The 20011-nt window shown below is 46.4% G+C and overlaps 1 protein-coding gene across 5 annotated transcripts in view; it reads right to left on the bottom strand.

Annotated features, from left to right (window-relative positions):
- add1 (adducin 1 (alpha)) overlaps positions 1–19581 on the bottom strand; it is a 113209-nt gene extending 93628 nt beyond the window's left edge. Inside the window, exons 1-2 of one of the 5 annotated variants that reach the window (XM_085974421.1) lie at positions 19385–19581; positions 14082–14295 (exon numbers count right to left, since the gene is read on the bottom strand). In XM_085974421.1, coding sequence (XP_085830547.1) covers positions 14082–14295; positions 19385–19401 — 231 coding nt within the window. In that variant the 5' untranslated portion in view covers positions 19402–19581. The remainder of the gene's footprint in view (positions 1–14081; positions 14296–19384) is intronic. The other 4 variants (XM_085974200.1, XM_085974302.1, XM_085974250.1 and 1 more) reach the window with 4 other exon arrangements.
- Between the last annotated feature and the right edge of the window lie 430 nt (positions 19582–20011).

Raw genomic sequence — 20011 nt, 5'->3', positions numbered from 1 at the left:
AATAGTGGGAGGAGTCAGCCGAGGCATGTCCAGACCTGTACCTAGTGGAATACACATACAGACACAGACAGGTATGACAGTGGTTTACCACATTCACCCCTTGTTTAAAAATGAGTCCGGCGGGGTGAAGTGTATTTAAAAGTTCGTGTATTGGAGTCTCTCCGGAGGTCTTGTCTGCCGCTGTGATCGACGTGGCGACGGCAGGGGTGGTGGAGCTTCCGGCGTCGCGTCCCGTGTAGGCTGGGGCCCTGGAGTGTAGTCCTCATGGGTGACGGTCCAAGGCGAGCCGGCTGCTGGGGTTGGATATCGGGTCGTGGGGGGGGGTGGTAATGGGTAGTGGGTTACAGCGGTCCCCGAGGGTGCGAGGTCTCGTATGGAGACTGTGTCCTCCCGCCCGTCCGGGTACGCAATGTAAGCGTACTGGGGGTTGGCGTGGAGGAGGTCGACCCTCTCGACCAGGGGGTCCGTTTTATTGGCCCTCACGTGTCTTCTCAGTAGTACCGGCCCTGGGGACGTCAGCCATGGCGGTAACGATGTCCCCGATGTGGACTTCCTTGGGAAGACAAACATTTTCTCGTGAGGGGTGGCATTGGTGGCAGTGCAGAGAAGTGACCGAATCGAGTGGAGCGCATCGGGGAGCACCTCCTGCCAGCGGGAGGTCGGAAGGCCCCTAGACTTTAAGGCTAGTAGGGCAGCCTTCCAAACAGTTGCATTCTCTCTTTCCACCTGTCCGTTCCCCCGGGGGTTGTAACTGGTGGTCCTGCTTGTGGCTATACCCCTAGCGAGCAGGTACTGGCGGAGTTCGTCGCTCATAAACGATGAGCCCCGGTCGCTATGGATATAGCTGGGGAAACCGAACAGGGTGAAGAGGCTGTTCAGACATTTAATGACCGTGGCACTGGTCATGTCCGGGCAGGGGATAGCGAACGGGAACCGGGAGTACTCGTCAATGATGTTGAGGAAGTACACATTGCGGTCGGAGGAGGGGAGAGGCCCTTTAAAATCGACGCTCAGGCGTTCGAAAGGGCGAGTGGCTTTTATCAGGTGGGCTCTGTCTGGTCTATAAAAGTGCGGTTTGCACTCAGCGCAGACTTGGCAGTTCTTGGTCATGGTCCTGACCTCCTCAATGGAGTAAGGCAGGTTGCGGGCCTTGATGAAGTGGAAGAACCTGGTGACCCCCGGGTGGCAGAGGTCATTGTGGAGGGCCCTCAGCCTATCGATCTGCGCGCTGGCGCAGGTGCCACGCGATAGGGCATCTGGGGGTTCATTGAGCTTCCCAGGCCGGTACAAGATCTCGTAATTGTAGGTGGAAAGTTCGATTCTCCACCTCAAGATCTTGTCATTTTTGATTTTGCCCCTCTGCTTGTTGTTGAACATAAAAGCAACTGAACGCTGGTCAGTGAGCAGGGTAAATCGTTTTCCGGCCAGGTAGTGCCTCCAATGACGCACAGCCTCCACGATAGCCTGGGCCTCCTTCTCGACCGCGGAGTGTCTGGTCTCCGGGCCCTGGAGGGTTCGTGAGAAGAATGCCACAGGTCTCCCCGCCTGATTAAGGGTGGCGGCCAGAGCGAAGTCGGACGCATCGCTTTCCACCTGGAAGGGGATGGATTCGTCCACTGCGTGCATGGTGGCTTTGGCAATGTCTTCCTTGATACGGTGGAAGGCTAAGCGGGCCTCTGCCGTCACGGGAAAAGAGGTGGACTTGATCAGCGGACGGGCTTTGTCTGCATAGTAGGGGACCCACTGAGCGTAGTAGGAAAAAAACCCTAGGCACCTCTTCAGAGCTTTTAGGCAGTGGGGCAGTGGGAGTTCCATAAGGGGACGCATCCGGTCCGGGTCGGGACCGATGACCCCGTGTTCTACAACACAGCCAAGGATGGCGAGGCGGTCTGTGCGGAATATGCACTTCTCCTTGTTATATGTCAGGTTCAGGAGTTGGGCGGTGCGGAGGAATTTCTCGAGGTTTGCGTCATGGTCCTGCAAGTCATGGCCGCAGATGGTCACATTATCTAGGTAAGGGAAAGTGGCCTGCAGCTCGTTTTGATCGACCATCCGGTCCATCTCCCTTTGGAAGACGGAGACCCCGTTGGTAACGCCGAAGGGAACCCTAAGGAAGTGATAGAGGCGGCCGTTTGCCTCAAAAGCAGTATACTGGCGGTCTTCAGGGCTGATGGGGAGCTGGTGGTACGCTGATTTCAGGTCAATGGTCGAAAAGACGCGGTACTGCGCGATCTGGTTGACCATGTCAGCTATGCGGGGGAGTGGGTAGGCGTCCAGCAGGGTGTAGCGGTTTATTGTTTGGCTGTAGTCGATGACCAGGCGTTGTTTCTCGCCGGTCTTAACGACCACAACCTGGGCTCGCCAGGGGCTGGAGCTGCCCTCAATAATCCCCTCCTTCAGGAGCCGTTCCACTTCGGTTTTGATGAAAACCCTGTCCCCGGCACTGTATCGCCTGCTCTTTGTGGCGATGGGCTTACAGTCGGGGGTGAGGTTAGCAAACAGTGGGGGGGGTGGGACTCTGAGTGTGGAGAGGTTGCATCTAGTGCGCGGCGGGCAATTTGGAGGCTGCTGGCTGCGGACTGTGAGTGGGGGGAGGGGGCCACCGTACGCCATCGTAACGCTTTTGAGGTGGCACTGGAAATCCAACCCCAGTAGAACGGCAGCGCAGAGGTCGGGCAGGACCAGGAGTTTAAAATTATTGAACACAGTCCCGTCTACTACTAGTGTCACCACGCAGTAGCCGCCAATGTCCGCTGACTGGGACTCGGAGGCCATAGAAATCCGCTGGTGCGCAGGCAGGACTGGGAGAGAGCAACGCCGCACCGTGTCGGGGTGGATGAAGCTCTCTGTGCTCCCGGAGTCAAAAAGGCAGTTTATTGCATGGCCGTTTACCTTAACGTCCATTTTGGACCGAGCTAGCTGGTGCGGTCTCGTTTGGTCCAGCGTCACAGAGGCCAGCGTAGGGGTTGCATTCTTCGCCGGGCAGCGCGCTCTGGGGTGTTTGGCCTGGCCACAGAAGTAGCATTTCTGGCCTTGGGATACTGCTGTCTGGCTTTGGGACACTGCTGCGGTAGTTGGGCCGTTGTTGGGCTGTGGCTGGGGTGGCACGGTGCTATGGGGCTGTCCTACCGTGTCCCAGGTTGTCGTTCCCCGCGGCGTCCACGGTGCAGAGGAGTAGGCATCCATGCCCCGGTAGGCTGCGTCCAGCGTTAGTGCGATGTCGGAGGCTTTGTCGAGGGTGAGGTCACTCTGCTCCAGCAGTCGCTGTCTGGTGTAGTTGGACCTGTGGCCCGCTACGAAGGCATCCCGGATCAGTTCCTCCGTGTACTTAGTGGGCGTTACCGCCTTACACCCACAGGCCCGGCCAAGCACGGACAGTGCTTGGAGGTATTCCTCAGTCGATTCCCCAGGTTGTTGCTTGCGACTCCCCAGAAGGTGCCTGGCGTATACTTTGTTCACAGGGCGCGTGTACTGGGTCTTGAGGAGCTGGAGGGCGGCTGTGTACGAGGTCGCGTCCCGGATGACTGAGTACACTCGGTGGTTCACCTTGGAGATCAGGACAGACAGTTTGTCCGCATCCGTTTCGACCGCAGTGGAGGCAGTCAGGAATGTCTCGAAGCACGTGAGCCAGTGAGCAAACTTGGTGGAAGCGTCCGCTTCCCGACTGTCCAGGTCCAGGCATGCTGGTGTGAGGATCTTCTCCATTATAAAAAATTTAGTTAATAAAATTGATGCGCCATCAATTACTCAAAAGACTGAAGTTGAGCGAGTAACAATCAGGCTTTTATTAACTAAAGAATGAAGGTCTTGTCTCGAGTGGTCGACCCGTCCAGAATACTAAGGGACTGGGAGGTAGTCACTTATATACCTGGAATAGTGGGAGGAGTCAGCCGAGGCATGTCCAGACCTGTACCTAGTGGAATACACATACAGACACAGACAGGTATGACAGTGGTTTACCACACCTAATCTCTGTGCGGATATTTTGATTGGACATGATGTGCTTCAGTTACACGAGTCTCTTAGTCTTTCATTTGGAGGGACTAAGCCACCTTTATCTATTTGTGGATTAACCTCTTTATCTATTTCTCCATTATCACTTTTTTCCAATTTGATGTCGGATTGTAAGCCAATTGCTACCAAGTCAAGAAGATATAGTAGTCAGGATAGAGAATTTATTAATTCTGAAGTTCAACGTCTCTTATTGGAAGGAATCATTGAACCTAGTTGTTCGCCTTGGCGAGCACAGGTAGTTGTCACGACTAACGAGAGACACAAGAAACGAATGGTGATAGACTATTCCCAAACTATTAATAGGTATACTCAATTAGATGCGTACCCTTTGCCTAAGATTGATGAGCTTATCAACAAAGTATCTCAGTATAAGGTTTTTAGCACTATTGATTTAAAAAGAGTGCTTATCATCAGATTCCTATTGTTAAGAAGGATCAACCATATACGGCCTTTGAGGCTGGTGGAAAGCTGTATCAGTTTTGCCGAATACCATTTGGTGTTACTAATGGTGTTGCTTGTTTTCAACGGGCAATGGATGCTTTTATAAGTGATAACTCCCTCTCTGACACCTTTTCATACTTAGATGACATCACAGTGTGTGGCAAATCAAGGGTGGAGCAGGATTCTAATTTAAAAAGATTCCTTCAAGCTGCGGAAAAAGTTGGTTTAACTTTTAACAAAGAGAAATGTATCTTTTCGACTACTGAGGTAAATCTATTGGGGTATATTATCTCGGGAAACAAGATTAAACCAGATCCAGAACGTCTGCGACCATTGATTGATTTACCTTGTCCTACTAATTCTAAGGCTTTGCAATGAGTTGTTGGACTGTTTTCTTATTATTCTAATTGGATTGCAAATTTTTCACGGAAGATCCGACCTCTTATTCGGGTTACGACATATCCTCTATCATGGGAGGCCAGGACATGTTTTGAGAATTTTAAAAAGGATATTTTAGGAGCAGTTGTGCATTCTATTGATGAGCAGGTTCCCTTTGTGATCGAGACGGATGCTTTGGATTTTGCAATTGGGGCTACTCTGAACCAAAATGGAAGACCTGTGGCCTTTTTCTCACGTACTTTGAACAATAGTGAAAAAAGACATTCTTCAATAGAGAAAGAGGCATACGCAATAGTAGAAGCATTGCGTAAATGGAGACATTATTTATCGGGGCGACATTTCACGTTGGTAACTGATCAAAAATCTGTGTCCTTTATGTTTGATGTTAAACATTTTGGAAAGATCAAAAATGATAAAATGAGATGGAGGATTGAGTTGGCATGTTACCATTTTGACATAGTTTATCGTCCGGGGAAGGATAATGTTGCTGCTGATGCACTGTCGAGGGCTTATTGTTCTGTGATTCACGGAGATACGCTTATTAATCTTCACAATGCCTTATGTCATCCTGGGGTTACGAGGATGATACACTTTGTACGCAGTAAGAACTTGCCTTTTTCAGTTGAAGACGTCAAGCGGATGACTTCATCATGTTCTATCTGTGCTCAGTGTAAACCGAATTTCTTTAAGCCTCAACGAGCTCATCTTATAAAGGCTACTTCTCCTTTTGAACGTTTGAGCGTCGATTTTAAGGGGCCTCTTCCTTCAACTACTCAAAACCGATATATATTTACTGTTGTGGATGAGTTTTCAAGGTTCCCTTTTGCTTTTCCTTGTGCAGATGTATCAGCTGCTAGAGTTATTAAATGTCTGACTCAACTTTTTGTCATCTTTGGGATGCCTGCGTATATCCATTCGGATCAGGGAAGTTCTTTTATGTCTTCCCAGTTGAAGGAATACCTTCAGAGTCGGGGAATTTCTACTAGTAGAACTACCCCGTATAATCCCCAGGGTAATGGACAGTGCGAACGATACAATGGGGTGATCTGGAAGGCAGTTATGTTGGCTTTGACATCCCGGAACCTTAAGAATACACAGTGGGAAATGGTACTGCCTGATGCCCTGCATTCCATTAGATCATTGCTTTCAACGGCTACTAATGTGACCCCCCATGAAAGGCTCTTTAACTATCCGCGGAGATCTACTACGGGATATTCGGTACCTTCATGGCTTACTATGCAGGGACCTGTGCTGCTTCGATGCCATGTTAGATTGTCAAAATATGATCCTTTGGTGGAGGAGGTGGAGCTGTTGGAGGCAAATTCCCAATATGCTCATATTCGATTCCAAGATGGGAAAGAAAGTACTGTTTCAATTAAAGACTTGGCTCCTTGTGGGGGCCAGCCCTCTTCTGAGGATATTAACAATAGTCATGATTCAGATAATGTGGATGCTGTTACAGATACTACGAATATTTCCAATCCGATTGCAGATAATTATACTTCTATTAGTCAGCCCTTGATAGATGTTTATGACCATCCCAGTTTACCTTCTGATGGGATTTCTAATCCGGAAACCGTTGAAAATCGGGATATGGATAGCCTTCCTGCTGAAGATACTTCTGTGCCTTCTGGTGTGGGAGGGCAAGGAATTTCACCAAGGTTAAGAAGGTCGACACGAAGATATCCGGTCGACCGATTGAAAATGGACTTTTAAATTGATAGTAATGTTTTAAAATTGTTGAAATATTATAGTATATTGTTTTAGTTGAGAGATACTTAATACTTATGTGCAATGTTACTATTTGTTGTTGTTCACTTAGTATTGTCATGTGAACAGTTTTATTCTTGTTGTGCATAGTTTTAGTTGTAAATAATTAATTATAAATTGTAAAGGTTATTTAGGTTGGAGTATATTTTAAAAGGAGGGGTGAATGTGGTGATTATTCCTTGTTTAGTAAAAGTATTGTGATTGGTTGTTTGTTAACTGCCTTGGGATATATATTGTAATCTCATTGGTAGTTGATGATCACATGATGTGTTGTGGCCACCTTAAATTCAGTTGTTTTCCAGCTTTGGTTGGGACTGGATGTGGGAAGATGTACTGCAGATTTTAAAGTTAATAAAGCCTAGCTTTGGAAGGCAAATCTATTCTTTATTTCACCCGCCCTGCTGTATGCCTCAGAGACATGGACCATGTACAGCAGGCACCTCAAAGCACTGGAGAGGTATCACCAACGCTGCCTCCGCAAGTTCCTGCAAATCCATTGGCAGGACAGGCACACCAACGTCAGTGTTCTTGCTCAGGCCAACATCCCCAGCATCAAAGCTTTGACCATGCTCGATCAGCTCCGATGGACGGGTCACATTGTCCGCACGCCCGATACGAGACTCCCAAAACAAGCGCTCTACTCAGAGCTCCAGCACGGCAAGAGAGCTGCAGGTGGGCAGAGGAAACGCTTCAAGGACACCCTCAAAGCCTCCTGGAAAAAGTGCAACATCCCCATCAACACCTGGGAATCCCTGGCCCAAGACCGCACAAAGTGGAGAAGCATCCGGGAAGGCGAACCCAAGCACCCCACCCACCCGCCCCTTCAACCACCATCTGCCCCACCTGTGACAGAGACTGTAGGTCCCGCATTGGACTCATCAGTCACCTGAGAACTCATTTTTAATGTGGAAGCAAGTCATCCTCGGTTCCAAGGGACTGCCTAAGAAGAAGACACAAATCCTTAAAGGTGGCACAGCACGTTGATAAGGTGGTTAAAAATGCATATGGGTTACTCGGGTTTATAAATAGAGGAATAGAATACAAAGGCTAAGAGATCATGCTAGAACTTTATAAATCAATGGTTAGGCCTCAGCTGGAGAATTGTGGACCATTCTGGGCGCCACACTTCAGGGAAAATGTAAAGGCCTTAGAGAGGGTACAGAGTAGGTTTACTCAGATGTTACCAGGGATGAGGAATTTCAGTTTTGAGGAGAGGTTGGAAAAAGTAGGGCTGTTCTCCTTGGAACAAAGAGGGTTAAGAGGTGACCTAACAAAGGCTTTCAAGACGAGAGGTTTTGATAGGGTAGATAGAGGAAAATTATTCCCTCTGGCAAATGGGTCAGTAACTAGAGGCTGTAGATTCAAAATCATTGGTAAAAGGTCTAGAGGGGAGAGGTGAAACTTTTTTCACTCGGTCATCAGGATCTGGAATGTTCTATCTGAAAAGGTGGTTGAAGCCGATTCCATAAATAATTTTAAAAAGGGTGTTGAACATGTATTGGAGGATGAGGAACTTAGAGGATTACAGACATAAAGCAGGGATGTGAGGCTAAGCACGACTGCTCTTTCAAAAAGCCAGTGCAGGCACGGCGGGCCGAATGACCTCCTCTGTGCTGCAAGTTTCTATGATTCTATTCTTAAACGTTTGACATGGTCTCTGTTTCAATTGTTAGTTCCAATAGTGCATTCCACACCCTCACAACCCACTGTGCAAATACATTCCTCCTGCTCGCTGTCCTAAACTTCTTGCATTTAATCTTGTGCATCATGGTCCCCTCGTTCTAGACCTAGTCAATCGCTGGAAACAGTCTGTGTCTATCTGCTCTGTCTGATACCTTCAAATCACGTCTAGTAATTCATCCCTTAATCTCCGCTTAATAGGCCAAATTACCTTATTTATTCCATACTTAAATTCTTATTGTGAGGAAAGTTTCACAAAAGGAGAAACTGGTTTGGTGAGTAAATCAAGAATCACATTAAATCTACCCTGTTGGCTGAGGCACTGTCTGAGGCACAGTACTAGCAGTGCAAGACTGCCTTAGCCAGGACCACCCAGATCAAAATTATTTGAAACTAGCAGCATTTTATTACATACTAGCTGGAGTGCCCGGCGGTGCCGCTGCAAAGTCTGGCCCTGTGCCTTGTTGATTGACATTGCGGGGAAGGAGAGACAGAGAGAGGGGGAAGGAGAGAGTGAGGGAAGGAGATAAAGAGAGGAAGACACCCCAGGGAAGGGGCTGGACTCAGCCCAGCGGGTGAAGGGCGGCCGCCATTTTGAGAGGTCAGCGGGAAGTTCCCTCACCCTCTCCCCTTCTCTTCCTCGCTCCCCCTGCCCCTGCCCCCCTGCCCCCCCCCCCCCTCCCCTCCCCCTCTCTCTCCCCTCCCTCCCTCCCCAGGCCCGGCCCGACTGACCTCAGCTGAGCTCCCGCTCCGGGCCGAGCCCCCGTGCACATTAAGATCAAGTGTGCAGTATGAATGGGACATTATTGTCAACATTTAAAAAAAAAAAAAACTAGGTTAAAGGCCTGCAGCAAACGATTGAAATATAGAAATGTTTCTCTGTAATGCACACTCTTGATATTTGACGACATGATGCATTTTTTAAAACTGAACACCAAAATCTAAAGCTAAAACCACCCAGGGAATCTGTGTATGACATTTTTTCCAAAGATCCACTCAATGAAGTTGCAAGTCTCACAACCCTTGGGTTAATTGAAATTCTATACTGTGGAAATGGTTTGGGAAAACATTCAAACAGCAGTTCAAATTGGAGGAGAATGTATACATAACATGAAAAAGTAATTGGAATCAAAATGCTAAATGGCACCAGAGCGCAATGTCATTAAAAGTTCAAGTGAGTCACTAAACTTTTTAACATCGTTATTATGCTGAAATACAGGCCTTAAGGTATTAGTTCACTTGGAAATTTATAATGGCACTCAGAAACCAATAAAACTCCGATGCTTGTTCCCATTAAACATTTGCATTCAGCATTCGAAAACTTTATTAGCAGGCACCTTAAACGCAACTGCATTTTGCTCCTCAAACCGCATCACTGTCAACAGATCATTAATAGAAAGACATGCATTTATATACTGTAGCGCCTTTCACGACCACCGGACGTCCCAAAGCATTCTCCAGCCAAAGTACTTCTTGAAGTGTAGTCACTGTTGTAATGTAGGAAACACGGCAGCCAATTTGTGCACAGCAAGGCCCCACACACAGCAATGTGATAATGACCAGATAATGTTTCACTGATGTGAATTGAGGGATAAATATCAGCCAAGACTCCCCTGCTTTTCTTCAAAATAGTGTCATGGGATCTTTTACGTTCACCTTGGTTTAACGTCTCATCCGAAAGATGGCACCTTCAACACTCCCCTCAGTAATGCACTGGAGTGTCAGTCTAGATTTTTGCGCTCAAGTCTCTGGAGTGAGACTTGAACCCACAACCTTCTGACTCAGGCGAGGGTGCTAAAAAAGGCAACTGTTGTAAATAATGGGCGGGGGGGGTGCACGACAAAATAAATCAGCCATGGTCCTCCTACTGATCACTGCAAAACCTGATAAGGACTGGTATGGTTGACGGGTGAGCTTAGATGCGACCAATGTTCCCCTTAAGGTGGGTGGCTGCGCAGTAATCTCCAAGGTCCCGCGCAGGCCGCTCACCAGCTTTTACACTGTAAATACCGCCCATGCACAGAAATTGAAAGGGACCGTGCATTAAAAGAAACAGTCTGCGCAGAACAAGGGGCAGCTTACGTGACCCCTCCTACAGTCAAATAACCTGCTGCAACATTATGCAGCCGAGTCACTCGATTAAGGTCTAACGGAGCAACAGGTATCCATACGACCATATCCCAGCAGGGAGTCAAATCATTTAAGGAGCAAAAACACAAAATAGAAGATTTAAGAGTGTACAACTACCATAAATCTATAAAGTTGAAACAGAAAGAGCCAAACATAGCCATTCTCAATAAGCAAAAAGTGAGCAAGTTTATACATTGTAGTCATTATATATTGAAGATCTTTCAATATCCTTAATTCACTGCATGCGGTTCACAAAAAGCACAGGAACAGGGACTATACTTTCTGGAACTGGAGGAAGCACATCATTTTCTTAGGCAGCATTTTTCTAAAGCATGGGCATCCATGCTTCATTAGTATGCATTGCAATCCTGTGCAAAAGCATCTGAATACACTGCCTAGCACAAACAGATGCTTCACTAACCTACCCACTGAGGAAAGTAACGGGACGTCCATCAGAAAGCTGAACAAAGTGTTTGGGATCTGGCTGAACCTTAATGCCCCAAGCCCCAAATCCACTTCAGGAGTCAGTCTCAATGGCTTCGAGTTACTGTGCAGAACCAGACGACATGGAACAAGGTACTCACTTCCTCACCAGCTGGCTCTTGGCCCTCATTTTATTAATCCTGGCCAAAGAAATACATATTCAGTGAAGAATCTAGAGTGGACATTCTTGCAGCTGACTGCAGATTGTAACTTTAGAAAGAAAGAATTTGCATTTATATAGCGCCTTTTATGACCTCAAGACTCCCAGAGTGCTTTATGGCCAATTAAGTACTTTTGAAGTGTAGTCACTGTTGTAATGTAGAGAAACATGGCATCCAATTTGTGCATAGCAAGGTCCCACAATTCAGCAATGACATAATGACCAGATAATCCATTTTTAGTGATGTTGGTTGAATGATAAATATTGGCCAGGACACCAGGAGAACTCCCCTGCTCTTTATCGAATAGTGCCATGGGATCTTTCACATCTACCTGAGGGCAGACGTAGCCTCATCTGAAAGACATGTGTTCCAACAATGCAGCACTGCACAGGAGTGCAAGCCTAGATTTTTGTGCTCAAGTCTCTGGGATGGAACATGAACCCACAACCTTCTGACTCGGAGGCGAGTGCTACCCACTGAGCCAAGGCCGATGCTTAAAGGGTGCAGCCTACATCAGGGGTTCTCAACCTTTATTTCCGAGGCCCCCCCCACCCCCCCTCCAGTGTTATAAAAATTCCGTGAACCTCTTGTAACACAAGTATTTTTTCTGTATAAAAATTGCGGGTGGGGGAAACAGTTTGTCCCACTGTCTATGGTTGGGGTGGGGGTCAGTTCAGAGTTAGTCACACGTTCAGGCTTTAATGACAACGGACGGTTCTGAAAATGCTACGGGCCTGGCACCTACAAACAGGCCAAAGAGCGGCTACACCGCCGCGCGGCGCCTTCCAGTAACAGTTTCAGGGGATTTCCAAGCCGGGGCCTGGGCTCGGTAACCAGCGTCCAGCCCAATGAAGCCAGTCAGCTGCCCCGGGGCAGCCAGGGACCTTCACACCCCAGCCAAGCCCGCACCAGCCTCCACCGCACCCCCCCCCCCCCCCGCCCCGCCCCCCCCCCCAACCCTTCTTGGACCCAGCCTCCATCTACCCGACGCTGTCCCACAGGCCGCTGAGCTGCTCCGTCCCCATCCCACTGCAGCCTCCCTGGCAATTGGCCCCTCAACCTGACCAAGGGCCCGCCCCAAGCTGCAGACTTCCAAGATAGGCCCCACCCCGAGAAACTGGCCATTCTCTGGCAGACCCCTTGAAATCTTCTCGCTAACCCCTAGGGGGCCGCAGATCCCTGGTCGAGAACCCCTGGCCTATATATCCTCCCACTCTCCTTTATCTTCTCTTCGGGTCTTTTGAATCTAGCATGGGCTACCAAATGGTAGCTAAAAGATTAGGATACAACAAGGAAATTGAATGTTCAAATCACTAGGAGACGGAACGAGCCTTAGCCAACTCGCTGAAACATCAGGACTGGTGAGATAATGTTACATTTTTCAAATTAAGTCAACTTAGATGACTATCCCTTCTTCCAAACCCATGAGACCTGCCCAAGGCTCTTAGCATACCAAGAAGTGACGCTCTCCCTCACCAGAACAGTTATGCCTAGGTAGATGGTAAAGGGACCCAGAAACATATGGAAGTGGCGACATACATAGTCAGATCCACAGTCCAACAAATGCTATCAAATTAAAATCAAACTGAATTAGAAACTGCAGAACTAGGCATTTGAGGACAGCAAGTCCTCTCAGTGACCCCAGAATATTCAGCCCCTAAACATGCCCAAATATAGAATGCAACTGAGCTGATCATTTTTTAAAAAAAATAGCCAACTGGAGAGGACATCCAACATCTCCCAGAGTCATTAGGAAGCTTAATACACTGAAATTGTATCCAGGGTATTCAGCATTCCGTATGAACGACGTTATAAAATTTTCCAACAAATTAAAAGCAACATGGGGACTTCAGATCAGGAGATTTTGGGACAAACTGGGGAAGACATTCATTTCATAACAATTACTTCGGCAAACTATATCAGAAGAACAGTATCGTATCGGACCACTCTCAAAATGAAGACCACCGGAAAGTTGGCACACTACAAGGCACTCAAGGAATACAAAATCATTCCCTCAAATGTATCAAAAGCCAACAAGCTGTCACCAAAAGGAAAAAGGATGCAAAGAGGCAACAGTGAAAGTCTAGGGTCCATAGATTTTAGTTTTAAATATAGTTTAGAAAATAAAAAATGAGTGACTTGTAAAAGTAACTACACATTAAGGATACTTGGAGATGGTAAATGTATGACTGTTTACTTCTAACAGTAAGGAAACAGAACACTATAACTCAGGGGAGAGTTATATTGCTCTTTCACATAAGCCAAGTAAAACACTGCATTATTATAATAATCCTTTATATAATATTGGCCCTTGGCTTGCAATTTTTTTTCCTTTATTCATTCATGGGATGAGGGTGTCGCTGGCAAGGCTAGCATTTATTGCCCATCCCTATTTGCCCTTGCACCTTCTTGAATACAACTGAGTGGCAGAGGCCAGTTAAGAGTCAGCCTCTGGCACTGGAATAACAGACAATGCTGGAAAAACTCAGCAGGCCAGGCAACATCCGTGGAGAGAAATAGAGTCAATGTTTCAGGTCGAAACCGTTTGTCTGGAGTCATGTTTATGCCAGACCGGGTAAGGATGGCAGATTTCCTTCCCTAAAGGGCATTAGTGAACCAGATGAGTTTTTACAACAATCCGGTAGTATCATGGTCACCGTTACTGATACTAGCTTTTTATTTCAGATTTATTTAATTCATTGAATTTGAATTCCCCAGTTGCCATGGTGGATTCTGAAGTCTCCAGATCATTAGTCTAAGCCTCTGGAATACTAGTCCACTATGCTACCACTAAATACAAATATAATTGAAATGTCTTGCACTTCTGCAAGATTTTATTAATACAACCGCCATACACATCAAGTAATTTACTTATGATGAAATTATAGTGGTCAAGCTTTGCCCCCGGCCTTTAAAATAACTGCAGACTAGGTTACAATCCAAATACTAGTGAACACATGTACTTGCGGAGATCCAATTAAAAAAGGAAATGTTGGAGATTACCGGACTCTGCAGGATCATGGACACCCTTTTCCTCTGCTCCATCATGTTGAAATCCTGACGCAAGTCAGGTGGCATATTCCTCTCTCTGAGGTATTCAGGATTGTTCTCATCGACTCGGTCGAAGTATTTCTCCTTGTGCGGAGCGGTCGGCGGGGGTGGTGAAGTAACCACCCCTGCACCAGAGTCACCATTCATTGCAAGATGCTCTGGGTTCCTGTGGGGGGGAAAACAAATTGAAATCACCAACCATCACCATCAATAACTGAAGGTTCACACCACTCAGGGAAAAGGCTCCACTTCATCTAGTTTTAGATTTAATGATCTTGACCGTAGAAAAAAACGAAGCCATTAGAGATTTAAGTAAAGTTGACCGATTGCTCCACCTTCACACTCAGGTTTCTTATATTTTCCTCTTTATCTTGCCATTGTATTTCAACTCCGTGAAGTTTAAAAAAAAATATCAGAAGAGTTAAAAGTAAACTACATTTAACAATCTAGGGAAGAGAACACAAAAAATTGTATAAAGATAACTCTTTAAAACTGCTGGTCAGAAATTAAACAAAACATTATAACATAGAAGATAGGAGCAGGAGTAGGCCATTTGGCCCCTCGAGCCTGCTCCACCATTTAATGAGATCATGGCTGATCATCCAAATTCAGTACCCTGTCCCTGCTTTCTCCTCATATCCCTTGATCCCTTTAGCCTTAAGAAATATATCTAACTCCTTCTTGAATATATTTAATGAATTGGCCTCAACTGCCTTCTGTGGTAGAGAATTCCACAGGCTCACCACTCTCTGGGTGAAGAAATTCCTCCTCATCTCTGTCCTAAATGGTTCACCCCTTATCTTTAGACTGTGACCCCTGGTTCTGGACTCCCCCGCCATCGGGAACATCCTTCCTGCATCTAGTCTGTCTAGTCCCGTTAGAATTTTATAAGTTTCAATGAGATCCCCTCTCATTCTTCTAAACTCCAGCGAGTATAAGCCCAATCGACCCAATCTCCTCATACATCATTCCTGCCATCCCAGGTATCAGTCTGGTGAATCTTCGCTGCACTCCCTCCATGGCAAGAACATCCTTCCTCAGATAAGGCGACCAAAACTGCACACAATACTCAAGGTGTGTTCTCACCAAGGCCCTGTACAACTGCAGCAGGACATCCTTGTACCTGTACTCGAATCCTCTCGCTATGAAGGCCAACATACCATTTGCCTTCTTAACCGCCTGCTGCACCTGCATGCTTACCTTCAGCGGCTGGTGCACAAGGACACCCAGGTCTCATTGCACTTCCCCTTCTCCCAATCTATTGCGTTCAGATAATAATCTGCTTTCCTGCTTTTGCCACCAAGTGAATGACCTCGCATTTATCCACATTATACTGCATCTGCCATGCATCTGCCCAATCATCCAACCTGTCCAAATCATACTGGAGTTTCTCTGCATCCTCCTCACAACACACGTCCATCCAGCTTTGTGTTGTCTGCAAACTTGGAGATGTTACATCTAGTTCCCTCGTCTAGATCATTAATATATATTGTGAATAGCTGGGGTCCTAGCACCGATCCCTGCCACTCGGAAAAAGATCCGTTTATTCCAACTCTATGCTTCCTGTCTGCCAACCAGTTCTCTATCCAAGTCAGTACCTTACCCCCAATCCCATGTGCTTTAATTTTACACGCTAATCTCTTATGCGGGACCTTATCGAAAGCCTTCTGAAAGTCCAAATACACCACATCCACTGGTTCTCCCTTATCTATTCTACCAGTTACATCCTCAAAAAATTCCAGTAATTAGTCAAGCACGATTTACCTTTTGTAAAGAGAATTGCCAGTCTTTCTGTACTTTACAGAAGTTTAAACAGGAGTCTCAACTACCAGTGCTCATAAAAACATTGCCACACTTTTTACCGATAGGAGAGTTAATAGTGAATTGTAAGCAGTCAAAATCCATTGCTGCTCCCAACAGCATGTCTGCATCAAAACTCCCCATTTCTTCCTCAACTGAAACTGAAATGCAACCAATGAGGATTAGGTTTACATTTTATATTCGAAAAGTTGATTTTTATATTCAAAAAGGCCCCTTTAAGGGGCTGCGCACCCAAAAAAATTAGGGGGAACATTGCTGCTCACAGTGTGGGTTCCGCCAGGGCCACTCGGCTCCAGACCTCATTACAGCCTTGGTACAAACATGGATAAAAGAGCTGAATTCCAGAGGTAAAAGTGAAAGAAAGACAGACTTGCATTTCCACAGCACCTTTTATGACCACCGGACATTCCAAAGTGCTTTACAGCCAATGAAGTACTTCTGAAGCGTAGTCGCTGTTGTAATGTGAGAAACGCGACAGCCAATTTGCACACAGCAAGCTCCCACAAACAGCAGTGTGATAATGACCAGATAATCTGTTTTAGTGATGTTGGTTGAGGGATAAATATTGGCCAGGACACTTCCAAGAGGCGTTTGATAAAGTGCCACATAACAGGCTTACCAACAAAGTTGAAGCCCATGGAATAAAAGGGACAGTGGCAGCATGGATACGAAATTGGCTAAGTGACAGAAAACAGAGAGTAGCGGTGATCGGCTGTTTTTCGGACTGGAGGAAGGTATAGTGGTGTTCCCCAGGGGTGGGTACTAGGACCACTGCTTTTCTTGATATGTATTAATGATTTGGACTTGGGTGCACAGGACACAATTTCAAAATTTGCAGATGAGACAAAACTTGGAAGTATAGTGAACAGTGAGGAGGAGAGTGATGGACTTCAGGAGGCTGGTGGAATGGGTGGACACGTGGCAGAGGAAATTTAATGCAGAAAAATGCGAAGTGATACATTTTGGTAGAAAGAACGAGGACAGGCAATATAAACTAAAGGGTACAATTCTAAAGCGGGTGCAGGAAAAGCGGTTAAAAAAGCATACGGGATCCTGGGCTTCATAAATAGAGGCACAGAGTACAAAAGCAAGGAAGTTATGGTGAACCGTTATAAAACACTGGTTCAGCCTCAACTGGAGTACTGTGTCCAATTCTGGGCTCCACACTTCAGGAAGGATGTGAAGGCCTCAGAGAGGGTGCAGAAAAGATTTAGGAGAATGGTTCCAGGGATGAGGGACTTCAGTTACGTGGATAGACTGGAGAAGCTGAGGTTATTCTCCTTAGAGCAGAGAAGGTTGAGAGGAGATTTGATAGAGGTGTTCAAAATCATGAAGAGTCGAGACAGAGTAGAGAGAGAGAGAAACTGTTCCCATTGGTGGAAGGGTCAAGAACCAGAGGACACACACATTTAAGGTGATTGGCAGAAGAACCAAAGGCTACATGAGGAAAAAAATGTTTACGCAGTGAGTGGTTAGGGTGGTGGTGGCAGATTCAAATCGTAGCTTTCAGAAGGGGATTGGATAAGTACTTGAAGGAAAAAAAATTGCAGGGCTACGGGGAAAGGGCGGGGGAGTGGGACTAGCTGAAGTGCTCTTGCTGAGAGCCGGCACGGGCTCGACGGGCCGAATGGCCTCCTTCTGTGCTGTAACCATTCTATGACATCAGGGATAACTCCCCTGCTCCTCTTCAAAATAGTGGCCATGAGATCTTTTACGTCCATCAGAGCACGCAAACAGGGCCTCGGTTTAACGTCTCATCTGAAAGGCGGCCCCTCCGACAGTGCAGCACTCCCTCAGCACTGCACTGGAGTATCAGCCTAGATTTTTGTGCTCAAGTTTCTGGTGTGGGACTTGAACCCACAATGTTCTGGCTCAGAAGCGAGGGTGCTACCAACTGAGCTACTGGCTGACAAGTGGCATAGCAGGGAGAGCGTGCCAACCCAAGGGTGTCCATTGGGGTAACAATGCTGGAGAGATTATTGTTTCAATTCGTGTATAAGGCGGGGTGGAGGGGTTACTCAAGAAAACAACTCTCCTCAGACTTTGCTACGTTTTGGTGCGGATACCAATGACACTTAAATACAAAAGACAAATGAATACTGCCGTATTTTCCGATTCCTACGGGTGTACACGAGCTGTGTACACACTCGTAGGGGCCTCGCAAGTGCCGGTTTCAGGCATGCAGAACCTCCGCCCACTGAAAACCTTTTAAAAAAGGGAAGTTTATTTTTAGCCCAGCAAAAAACTTTATTTTTTTCAAAAAATAAAACACTTAATTTAATGTAATTTTAACTCATTTTAAATACGTGATTTAAAAAAATTATTTCATGTTTGTGTGTTTTTTGAATAATCCCCATTCATACTTTTGACGGATCTAAGCTGTCAAAACTGTGAAGGGGGATTTCTCTTCTTCCATTGGTTCGCCATGGCCCACGTGATCCGAGAGATGCTTGCGAACCGCCTGCGCCCCTGGGATACCTGGGCCTCTGTGCGCACGCACCAGGAGGCGCCCAGGAGCAAGAGTGTCCGGACCTTTGGCATCCTCAGGTAAGGGCATAGATTTTTTCCAGATTGGAGGCAGCCGCACGCAGGAAGCCTCCGATCGTAAAATCTGGGCCAATATCCCAAGCTGGAAAATAAGACACAAACGTCAAAAAAGGTTATCAACATCATTTAAAACAAAGATTTCCAAAACTTACATCCAGGAATTTTTTTTTTTTTTTTTTTTAAAAAAGCTCAAGTCCTTATTCAGACTATTAATAAAAAAAGAAAAAAAGTGCGATCATCCACTTTTACATTTCTCTGCCTTCTTTCCACTGTAGCGCCTTTCTTTTACTCCAAAGTTTGGACAATGAAAAGCCAGTGACCTTCAAGGAATACTAAAATATTGCCTCACTTTGTGACTTGAATTCGGAATAGCAACCATACATTTTTTTGTACTAATTCATTCCCCACCCCCACTTGAACAGCTCCATTGCCAATCACCTTCATGAATATTCAGTAAACACTTTCTAGTAGACATCACAGCCAAGTTGAGCATTCTGGATGCTTTCAGCATACCAATACTAGAGATTTGCTATTTACGGATCATTAATTTAAAATAGAAAACTAAATCATGCCTAATAACAGGCTCTGCCCTTTTCATCGATTCCCTGTAGACAGTAGTGGGTACAGTACCTAAACCACAGCTCCCCTTAATAGAGTGAAATTTGCATCCGTACAATACTTCTGGCCTCAGTTAACAGCTATCTTCAGACAGAATCAGGCTAACATTTAAACCTCGATTGCAGGATTTGAAATCATATTAGACCTTGCAGCCCCTACGGCTAAAAAAAAAACCACACAGAAAAGCATTTAATCTTCAAGCAGGCTACTCTGATTAGTGAGATCCATTACTCGGAGTGGAATAGGCAGCATTTTAATGAAAAGGTTACCACTTTTCTCTGTCCATTTCCTGAACACGATCACCACCTCAGGACGAGTCCCCAGAGCTGATCAAGAACCGTGCAATCCTTTTTCCACTGTTGCTCCTCCCTCTGCCTCACGAGTCAGGCTAGTTCCCAGCCTGCAGGTCTTAGGGAACATATGGCAACCAAAAGTAAACTTTCCAGATTGAGCGAGGTTGGACAGCGGAAAAAAAGCTGAAGTTTGCTTTGGGGCTTCCACTGGCTGTGTAAGACCTGTGTGTTGGGAATCAGCATACTGGCACCTCACTCAGCTCCACATCAAACCCAGCAAGAATCACTCTCTTGCTTGGTGTCACCTAATCACTACTTCTCCATCTACCTACTTTTTCCCATTTACTTTTCTCAACCTTGGTGATGCACTATATTGAACTAGGCCCTTCACTAGGATTTTTTAAAATGTTGGCCCATATTTTCCGATGCCTGCGGGCGTGTACACACCCATAGGGAAATCGGAAATGCCGGTTTCTGGCATGCAAAGCGCACGCGCTGAAAACCGGCATTTCCAATCCGTCAAGAATGCTCGACAGATTGGACGCCTGCCCTAGAGAAGGGCCTCTGTGGGCGGAGAGTTCCGCTTTCTGCGGAACCTCCACC

This window comes from Somniosus microcephalus, chromosome 1 (genome assembly GCF_052327205.1).
Source record: "Somniosus microcephalus isolate GS21.2 chromosome 1, FLI_Smic_1.0, whole genome shotgun sequence".
Lineage (NCBI taxonomy): Eukaryota > Metazoa > Chordata > Chondrichthyes > Squaliformes > Somniosidae > Somniosus > Somniosus microcephalus.
The sequence above is the reverse complement of the archived record's forward strand: the minus strand, read 5'-3'. Positions and strand labels throughout refer to the sequence as shown.